General features: G+C 46.0%; 1 protein-coding gene across 1 annotated transcript; it reads right to left on the bottom strand.

Annotated features, from left to right (window-relative positions):
- Positions 1–1,925: 1,925 nt before the first annotated feature.
- LOC108297993 (GTPase IMAP family member 1-like) lies at positions 1,926–9,164 on the bottom strand. The gene is made up of 3 exons (XM_017520711.2): positions 9,010–9,164; positions 5,862–5,913; positions 1,926–3,335 (listed from the first exon to the last, which is right to left on the bottom strand). The coding sequence occupies exons 1-3, from the start codon at positions 9,022–9,024 to the stop codon at positions 2,458–2,460; spliced, it is 945 nt and encodes a 314-aa protein (XP_017376200.1). The 5' UTR covers positions 9,025–9,164; the 3' UTR covers positions 1,926–2,457.
- Between the last annotated feature and the right edge of the window lie 1,061 nt (positions 9,165–10,225).

Raw genomic sequence — 10,225 nt, 5'->3', positions numbered from 1 at the left:
CCACACAAAAATACTTACCATTTCCATACAAAAATACTACAGTACTCAGTACGGTAACATGCTGTACAACCCTTTTCTCTCAGCACTTGAAAAATGTTGTGTCACTTACTTCTGGCCACCATAGTTTCTGGTGAGAAAGCTGGATATAACCCTAAACTATGATGGAAGCAGAACTTGCTATATCTCTCAAAGGTGTGCCACCTCTGTTCCCTTCTCTACAGAGTGGGGACCTCATGCTCTCTATAGCCTAGGAACAATAGGTTATGCCATATAGCCCAGGTATGTAGTAGGCTCTACCACGTAGGTTTGTGTAAATACACTCTTTAATGTTTGCACAATGACAAATTTGCCTAATAATGCATTTCTCTGAACACATACCAGTCATTAAGCAAGGAATGACTGTCCTTGGAATTTGCTAAAAGGGTAGATCTTAAGTCTTCTCACCATGCACAAAGGTAACTATGTGAGGTAATGATATGTGAATTAGCTTGATTGTGGTGGTATTTTACAATGTATATGCATATCAAAACTCCAAATTATATGCCTTAAGTATATGCAATTTTTATCTGTCAAGTACACCTCGCTAAAACTTCAGGAAACCTAATTTATCTATTTATCCTTGGTCACTTGTGCTTTTGGTGTCATATCTAAGAAACAGTTGCCTAGTCCTAAGTCATGAAGCTATACACCTGTTTTCTTTCTAAGACTTCAATTGTTTTAACTCTTCTATTTGGATATTTGATCTGCTTTGAGTTAATATTTGCGTTTAGTGTAAGGTAGGGCGTCCAACATTCTTTTGCATGTGGATATACGGTTGCCTCAGCACTATAGGTTGTTTTCATCCATTGATTTGTTTCAGGTGTTTTTCATGACATACTTTATCCTTTTGTGTCTATCCCACTGCATACAGACAGCCTTGTAACATACTGTATACCAAACATACTCTCTTCCCCAGTGTGTCTTGCATTCAGCCCTAGCTGGGCGTAGGTTGAACCAGACAATCACCTTTCTCTCTGGGATTCCTGGAGTTCTCCTTCCACACTCCCACAAGCAGGGTCACTGGCCCTTGCCCCATTCCTCCTCAACCAAAGAGCAAGAATCAAGTGTTTCTCACTTGATTTGGGTCAAGGGTTAAAACCTTTGATTGCTTACAGTGGGCACTTTGTTATTTTTTTTTTTTTCACATTTATTTTCATCAATGATCATTCCCTTTCTCTTCAGGCTGCCAATGGCAGAACTTTTCTGTTTATTCACTGCCAGAGTATATTGAAAAGTGATTTCATTTCCTACCAAGGCCTCTGCCAAGATCTGTTCACAACTCCCTAAACCAACTCCCTAAAAGCCTCTGCTGCTGAGGAAATGTCAAGTCTCAGCATTTGGCACTGGTGTTCCTGTTGATGTGTGCAATGGCTTCCAAGAAGGACTTGTAGGCTTGCTCTCCAGCATGGGCTCAGGTGTTCCAGCTTATTTTCCCTTTTTGCTTGTCTCTTTGGTAATAGAGGCCATCAGTAACCTGGGTCTCTCTGGCTGTGAAAGCAATGGGCGGATAATGTCATAGGGAAGAGGTTTGGAATTACAGAGCAACACCAAAGAGATGAGCTGGAATCTGTGGGTGAGAGTGGTGGGGTCTGAGACAAAGTCAATGCGGGTAGAGGAATATGGAGGAACAGTGGGGTTGACAGCACAAGGTAACATGCCTTATTTTACCTGGACCAGAGATCTGACCCAGATATGTGTGGGTCAGAAGAGGATTCTATATTCCATCATCATATCACCAGTTCTTAGTCCACAGAAACCTGTTTGCCTCTTTTAGCAAAAGAAAAATTTCCAAACCTCTGAATTTTTTATCTTTGAGTTGAACAGATCGCAGAACTCATTCATCTTGCATAACTTCCCTGCGAGTATATAAGCCTCCTTGTATGTTCGTGTGTGTTTCTGTGCTTTTTTTTTTTTTTGCAGGTAGGGATGACAGAGTCATGTCTTTGTTCAGGGGACATGTAAGGCAGATGAACAAATATCCACAAAGATTGATTGCCTTTGACACAATGTGATCATGCAGTACATTTATTTATGGAAATAAATTCCATTCGAATAAGCAAGGGTGCACAGGACTGAAGCTCTGCATTGGGATGGTTCTTGCTTGTGGTCCTGCGGGACGACCGGGAATGGGGGACAAGCACCCCTCATCGGCTCTCCAGAGAGAAGACAACTCAGCGCAGGGAAAGGCAGCCGAGCCCACTGGAGAAGAGGCAAAGCAACAGTGGCCTTTGGCTTCAGAGGGGAGAATGCTCAGAGAGCATTCGGTGGGAGATGGGTCCTGGCAGAACTCTTACGGTGGTGGAGGTGGTGGATTATGGCGAGACGACGGAGAAAAGGAGAGTCTGTGGGCTCTGAACACCAAGCAAGGAGGATGAATGCGATTATCAGCTGAGGGATCAGAGCCACATTTGCAATCTGTCAGTCAGACCTGACCTCTGCAAAGACCTCCGACTGGCGCCTGTGGAGCAGCACGCAGAGCAGGAGCGCGCCTCCCAGCAGCAGGGCCAGGCACAGGCTCCAGCTCCAGGGCGGCTTCGACCACGCCCCCAGCGCTGCCCGCAGCCAGGCGCTCCACGGCCTCCTCCGCACGCGGGCGGCCACGCGCTCCGCCACCCTCCGGAGCCGCTCCCCGGGTTCCGCCCAGCGCAGCTGCTGCGCCAGCTCGTACACCTCGTTGGAGTAGTGGGCGCCCTCGTGCTCCCGCACCAGGCCCTCCACCAGCCCCAGCAGCTGCTCCGCCTGGGCCTCCTGCTCCGGGCCGGTGGCCCTGTTGTCAAACGCACAGACCCGGCCCCCGCACTGGGCCACCAGCTCGCGCAGGGCCCGGTTCTCTGTGCCGTGCACGTAATCGTGCAGGGAGCCCCCGGCCAGGTCCTCTTTCCTGGTGAAGACGATGACCATCCACTTCAGGACGCCCTCCCCGAACATGTCCCTCACCTGCCTCACCGCCTGCTGGTCCTGGGCGGTGAACCGGCCCAGCTGGGTCACCAGGAGCAGTGCGTGGGGCCCGGGGGCCGAGAGCAGGTAGCAGTGACCTCTCTCCTCACAGCGGGGATCTGTCCTGGACACCTCGGAGCTGAAAATGTCCGGAGTGTCCACGACTTCCACGTGCCACTTGTCCCACCTGCGGCTGGCCGTGGTGCAGGCCCTGGTCACAGACGTGGCCCCCAGCCTGGACAGGAACCGTCTCTGGCCCAGGATGCTGTTCCCGGTGGCGCTTTTTCCGGCCCCTGTTCTCCCAACAAGGATGAGCCTCAGCGTGGGCTTCTGCCGGGACTGAGTGTTCTCTGCTGAATCTGCGAGAATGAATTGTTTTTAAGCTCCAAACCTAAGCCAGCATACTTAGGTAAATGGATCTCCTGGATGTCTTTTGAGCCAAAGAGAAGAGTGGGTTTTAGACTTGCTTTTTAAAGCAATGCTTCACTGAGGTGATCTGATGAGAAATTTGTAGTCCTGGGTGGTCCTTACTCATCCATTCCTGTCCCCTTTGGCTTCCCTGCATGTCCCAGAGCCTGGGGAACATTTCTCTAGGGGACCCCTTTATAGTTTCAGGCCATTACCTCATCTGACAGTAACCCTCTCTGGTCATCTGCACACATGCAGGCTGCACAGGGATTCATTTCCCTGCCTTCCCATTGAGCTTCCCGCAGGGACAACTGTGCTGTGCTCTCTAACAAGTCATCCAGAAACCACCCTTTGGAAGGCAGAGTAGGATCTGAGCAGGATCCAGTGTCAGACCCTGGGTTTGAACCACCACCTCTGCACTGGCTAACTGGGTAGCTGTGGGAAGTTATTTAATCTCCTCAAGCCATCATTTCCTTTTCCTGTAAAATGGGAATAATAATATCCATGGTTCCTCAGAGGGTTCTTGAAAGGGTTACATGAACTAATCCACATACATGCTGAGCAGAGTGGCTGGCATGTGGAACACCCTTGGTGAATCTAAGTCATTGCTTTGAGGGGCCGGGAATAACAGACCACCATGTCAGTTTGGGTGGTAGTAAGGAATATTATCTGGGGGGCTCCTGACTCAAATTCAGATTTGGTGCCATTTCTACGCCCCTGTCTGTAATTTTAAGCTAACCTCTGGGAAGTTGAGCTGATATAAATCAACTGTTTTTAGGTCAGCCTTGTATACAGAGCCTAAGAGGATGAGGCAATATATTGGTTTTCACTTCTCTAAGATCAACTTCTTTTGAAATCACCGTCCCTGCCCATCTGGATCTGGGCATTTGAGGACTGGCATTGCTCTCTGCAGGGGTTCCAGGGACCTCAAGGTCTAAAGTTATCTAGGCCAGTGGCAGGCAGAATGGAATCTACCATCCCACCCCAGAGATCAAAGCCTAACACTTTATTCCAAATCAGCTGGACCATACCAGCTTCAGCTCTCAGCTTTGCCATTGCATTAACAGGGGCAAGGAAATTACAAAGCCAGTGCTCTTGAATTGTTTTAGTCCCATTCAAAAGTCACTAATTGACTTCAGATTCTGATTCTGATTAAGAGAGAGGCACCTACAGGGTGCCACTACCCATACCTGGAAGGTAGAATACCTGAATGGTGGCCTCTGCCCTGCCACTGTCTGAAGTCCATGTACTAGAAAATCTCTGAATTTCACTTTTGTCACCTTTTAAATGGAAGGGGTGGATTTTGATTATCCCTGAGGCGCTCTCCAAGTCTACCCTTCCAACATCTTCTTGTATCACTTCTCTTGGTAGATTTCAAAGCTAGTTCATTTGTGTCATAGACCATGTACCATGACTTCATTACCCATCCTAGTACCACACAATATTTCCAAGTCAGCTATTTTGCAGAGTATGGCAAAAGTCACTCCTTTCCATTTGTAGCTCTTCTCAATAATTATATCTGGTCTTACTTAACCTCTGCAATCCTATTTCCTCATATTGAAAATGGGGATAATAACTGTTTAATCTACTGTAAAGTTTCCTTTGAGGGGTAAGTGGGATGTTGCATATAGAGCCTGCCATACACAGAGCTACTCACGGTGACAAGCCGCCCTGCATTGCTGGCATTCTGATGAAATGAGTCCTTTATCATTCAAACAAGCAGTGCCGCCCCACCAAAATGGAAGGTAGGCAGAGACATTTCTCTTAAGGTGGGGTGTGAAATAAATAATTGGGAGTTATTCCACCTCCCCCTTTCCCTGTTCAGTCAGGATGTCATCTCTCTCCCAACTAAATACCTTCACTGGGCTCTGTCATCATTCTGCTCTTACATCACCACGTAAGTCAGTCATTGAGAGGAAATGATGCATGTGAATCCCTATTCCTCTCCCCTTCTTGACCTGGATCATAGTGTGTAAAATCCAACAGCAGAACCATGTCAGAGAGGTGCTCTCTTTGTCATTATCAGTCAGTCTTCATTTCCCATCTTCTGTCTTTGAGTCTCTTTCTTCTATCTCTCTCCCTCCCTCATTTTCTCTCCCTTGAGCCCTAATAATATTTTAACTCTTACACATTGTTCTCCAACACACTCTTTGGTAAACCATGTTTACTCCATCTTTTATACCCTTGATCCCCTCCCTGCAGAACAGGTTAGAGCCTCAATTATTATGCTGTCTTACTGAGGCAGTCAAAAGACTTTCCAACGTCGCACAGCAGACCAGGAGCAGAGATGGTGCTGGGGCTTTCACGGTGATATCCTAGTGGTCCCAACTCCTCTATGTTTTAGAAGATACTAAAGGAATTTTCTCCCAGGAAAAGCATCTCTTAGATGTCTTCAGACTTGAGTCATTCCCAACCCCTGTACCAAATCCAGACACAAACACAGAGGGCATGTGTGCCCTCCAGACACACGTTCTTACCATGGAGATGCTCCTCATTGCTTCCCACCTTCCCTTGTTGTCCTATGCTCACCTGGAAGAGTCACAAACACGGCTAATTTGTCCACTTATTTATCACATAGGTATACATGACGTAACTTGGGAGGAGAGCAAGATGCTGGGGAAACCACAGTGAGAAGACATTGTCCCTGCCTTCAAGGGTCTTAGAATCTAGTTGTGTATTGTGTGTGTGTTTGTGGGAGTTGGGTTGGGATGAGGTGGGGAAAGAATGCACATAGAATCAGTTACAAGTCCTACTTTAGGAGTGACATTAGGATATTGAATATTTAGATTAAGATATTAGGATATGGAAGAGCAGAATAAGGGCACCCATCCTGTTCTCGAGTTAGAAGGACATTTTGGAACCATTTAATGTTTTCTGTTCTGGCTCAGAAATGAAATGAAAGAAGAGGGTATTCTATGTCAATGACACATGAGCTTTAGAAATAGATTTTTCTAGGAAATCTGGGGGTTACAAGAGACTTTAGTAAAAACTCTTGAGTGTCTGAACATGTACTCAGCGACTTAGGGAACTGCCTTAGTGGGAACTGGCCTAGCAAACAAACGAAAAGACACTTGAAAAAAATCTCGTTTCTTGGGTTCACAAATACATACAACAAGCTGACCTAAGAGCTTTTAGCTCTGTTCTCACAAAGCCAAGTGTCTATTTGCTTGTCTGAATAAGAATTCTGTGCTGGGGAGGCTTGAATGCTGTCGTCCACCTTCTGCTTTCCTTCTACCTGAGGCTTTTCTAAATAAAGTAATTGTGCCGTATCCTAACATTATTTAATACAACTAACACTTTGTGATCCAGTTTGCCTGATCACACAAGCTCCTGAACACAAATGCACTTCTCCCTCCCTCTAGGGCTCCAGCCTCATTCCCAGCCAATCCCCCACTCAGTCAGCTGCTTCACAAACAGCAGATTCCAGGGCCTTTCCAACCCACTCTGCTTCTCTCCTAGAACTAGTACTCCTCCCGACCTGTCTGTGCCTCACTGTCCATGTCAAACTCCGCCTCTTTTTGTCTTCCACCCTGGTCACTGAGGTACCCATGTTCTCTCCCATTGGCACCACCCATGAAGGAAGGGCAGAGAGAGAGGCTGGCTACAGATTTGTAAGCCACAGTCTGTAAGAAATAATGCTTTTCACTTTAAATAGTTTAGTGCTATTCACTTTAAATAATGCTTTTCACTTTAGACAATTTCACAAGGTAGCAGTTTGGGGAAGCATGGAACTAGATAAATTTGGAGATCCCTCAGAGTTTTACGATGATAGGATTCTACTTATTTTACGTTTTCCAATAAATATGTGCCTTTTGTAACTTTAGATTTCAACTCTTAAGAACTTTGAGTTAACTCTTGAAACTGCATTACAAGCTCTGTGGGAAGTTCCAAATGGCCCAGCTGATTTCTGCAGGTCCCTGAGGCATACTTTCTTTTTGTCATCATTGACAAGGACTTCTTGCTTCAGCCAAATTCTTGTCCTTTGCTCTCAATCCTGTGGCTGCTTATTCGTTTGCTGCTCTGTCTCTGGCTGAAGGCTTGGAAAACAGGTTTGCCTCATACTCATTCCAAAGCTGTTTCTGTCTCTGCAGGAACTACCCTAACCCTCCCTAAAGCTTTCAATAAAGTTCACTCCATGGGCCTTAATGTGGTTAATTAGTTTTTGTGTGTGAATTAACAGATAATCATAATTGACACCAGAGCAGAAAATAAAGCAGCCGCCACAAGATTCAGAGCAAAGGACAAGAATTTGGCTGAAGCAAGAAGTACTTGTCAATGATCACAAAAAGAAAGTGTGCTTCAGGGACCTGCAGAAATCAAGTAGGCCATTTGGAACTTCCCACAGAGTTTGGAATGCGGTTTCAAAAGTTAATTCAAAGTTCTGAAGAGCCAAAATCTGGAGTTACAAAAGGCATATGTTTAATGGAGAAGGTAAAATGTATACAATCCTATAATTGCAAAACTCTGAGGGATCTCCAAAGTTATCTAGTTCAATGCTTCCCTAAACTGCTAACTTTTGAAATTATCTAAGGGACTCTTTGAAGTGAAAAGCATTATTTATTACAGATTGTGGCTTACAAATCTGCATTTTTACTAAGCACCTCACTCCCCTTGAGTGATTCTAATGCAGCTCATCTGTGGATCTGAATTTGGGAATTGGTTATCTTAGTCCTCTCCTTCATTGTACAGATGAGGAAATTCTGATGGCTCAGAAGCCAAGAGGGCCCTGGGCAGCTTGGACTGGGGAGACCTTTAAGGGCACGTGTAGGGCAAGAGTTTGAAGATCATGTTCATAACCTTAGATGTCTCTTGACAGACCTTGTTGTGGGTGGTGCTCAGGAGAGTGGTGGATTAGAGGATTCAGCTCAGACGTATACAGAATTTTCATTCTAACTTGTTCTGAGGTTAGAATTGCTTCTATATCTTCTGAAATATCCATCACCTTTGCTGAATATGCATTCATGGAGTGTTTACTGCCTTCTACAGTGTATTTTGTTTCTCTCAGTATTTCTGGCAAACACTTATCTTACTTACTTGTGGAGTAGAGAAAGGATTTAGTCTCAAATCTTTAGTAGCTAAGATTCTTGCTACTCTTTCAAACTTACTCCATTTAAAACTTGAAACATCTGGCCGGGTGCAGTGGCTCATGCCTGTAATCCCAGCACTTTGGGAGGCCGAGGCAGGTGGATCATGAGGTCAGGAGTTCAAGACCAGCCTGGCCAATATGGTGAAACCCCGTTTCTACTAAAAATACAAAAATTAGCTGGGTGTGGTGGTGTGTGCCTGTAGTTCCAGCTACTCGGGAGGCTGAAGCATAAGAATCTCTTGAACCTGGGGAGCAGAGGTTGCAGTGAGCTGAGATCATACCACTGCACTCGAAACTGGGCCACAGAGCGAGACTCTGTCTCGAAAAAACAAAACAAAACAAAACTTGAAACATCCTTAAAATCCTGGGAGCATGTAGTTATGCTTCTAGGTCTGCTCCCCTCCCCTACCTTGTACTTAGTAGAAGGTAGGTGCTCCCTCACTTCATTTCGACGACAACATCAGACACTGAATGCTTCCTGCACCTCACAGCTCCCACCCTCAACCAGCTCCCAGGATCAGGCTCAGGCTCAGGCTCACCTTTCTCCGTGACATGCTCTGAAGTTGGCTCTGAGAAGTCCTGACTTATTGATCTCACTGTGGTCGTGAGTGCAGAGGGCTCTTTCCTTTTGGCACACGGAGGAAGTCACGGAGCTGCTAGGCACTCACAGCTCAGGAAGCTCAGGGAGTGCCTGATGGTGATGACTTAAAGAGACAGAGACACTCAGCAGTGAGGTGGTGGATGTGCCGTTTTTCCACTACAAACCCACCCCCTGCTTTGGACTAAGGTGATGTTTTCAGGATGTCCCTGTGACACTGATGCCTTGTCCCCACAGTGGCTATAACCTTGGTAGGGAAGAACATTTTAGGTTTCTGGAGCCTGTCGTTATTTCTAGCCTTTAACCACTTCTAATCTTATTTTCATCTGCTTTTTGCTTCTGAAATACTTTTGTATAAAATGTTGTCCTGAGAGTCTCCTTTCCCAGGACAGGCATTCTGAAAGGAATCCCTGCCTGGTCATCGATCTGGACAGTGCCATCAAGGTGGTCCTATCTGCTAGGCACATCAGGTGTAAAGTCTCATTATTTTCAAAAAAAGGAAGCCTTCTCCAGCCATTAAAAATAGGATAGCACATGTTCTCACTCATAGGTGGGTCTTGAACAATGAGAACACATGGGCACAGGGAGGGGAACATCACACACTGGGGTCTATTGGGGAGTGGTGGATTAGGGGAGGGACAGCAGGGGGCAGGGAGGTTGGGGAGAGATAACACTGGAAGAAACGCCTGATGTAGGTGACTGGGATGAAAACAGCAAACCACCATGGAATGTGTGTACCTATGCAACAATCCTACACAATCTGCACATGTACCCCAGAAGTTAAAGTACAAAAAAAAGCAGCCAGTTATATTCTCTGGTGAAGGAAGAAACTGAGGAACCCATATATGAATATAATAATTATTATACCGGAGTGATGACGGATGGAACATATTAGGATACTTTCTATTGAAGGCAACATTACAGATAAGGGCTTTTCACCAGTGTATAACTATAGTCTGGTGTTTTAAAATAATGTGGGGCGGCCGGGTGCGGTGGCTCAAGCCTGTAATCCCAGCACTTTGGGAGGCCGAGGCGGGTGGATCACGAGGTCAAGAGATCGAGACTATCCTGGTCAACATGGTGAAACCCCGTCTCTACTAAAAATACAAAACATTAGCTGGGCATGGTGGCGCCTGCCTGTAATCCCAGCTACTGAG

This window comes from Cebus imitator, unplaced genomic scaffold, assembly GCF_001604975.1.
Source record: "Cebus imitator isolate Cc_AM_T3 unplaced genomic scaffold, Cebus_imitator-1.0 Scaffold20, whole genome shotgun sequence".
Taxonomy (NCBI): Eukaryota; Metazoa; Chordata; class Mammalia; order Primates; family Cebidae; genus Cebus; species Cebus imitator.
This window is presented reverse-complemented; position numbering and strand designations above follow the sequence as displayed.

Excerpts from the sequence above, each read along its gene's own strand:
- LOC108297993 (XM_017520711.2), bottom strand. Across the intron at positions 3,336-5,861 it reads CAATGAGGAGCATCTCCATG|ATTCAGCAGAGAACACTCAG; the intron begins GTAAGAACGTGT and ends TCATTCTCGCAG.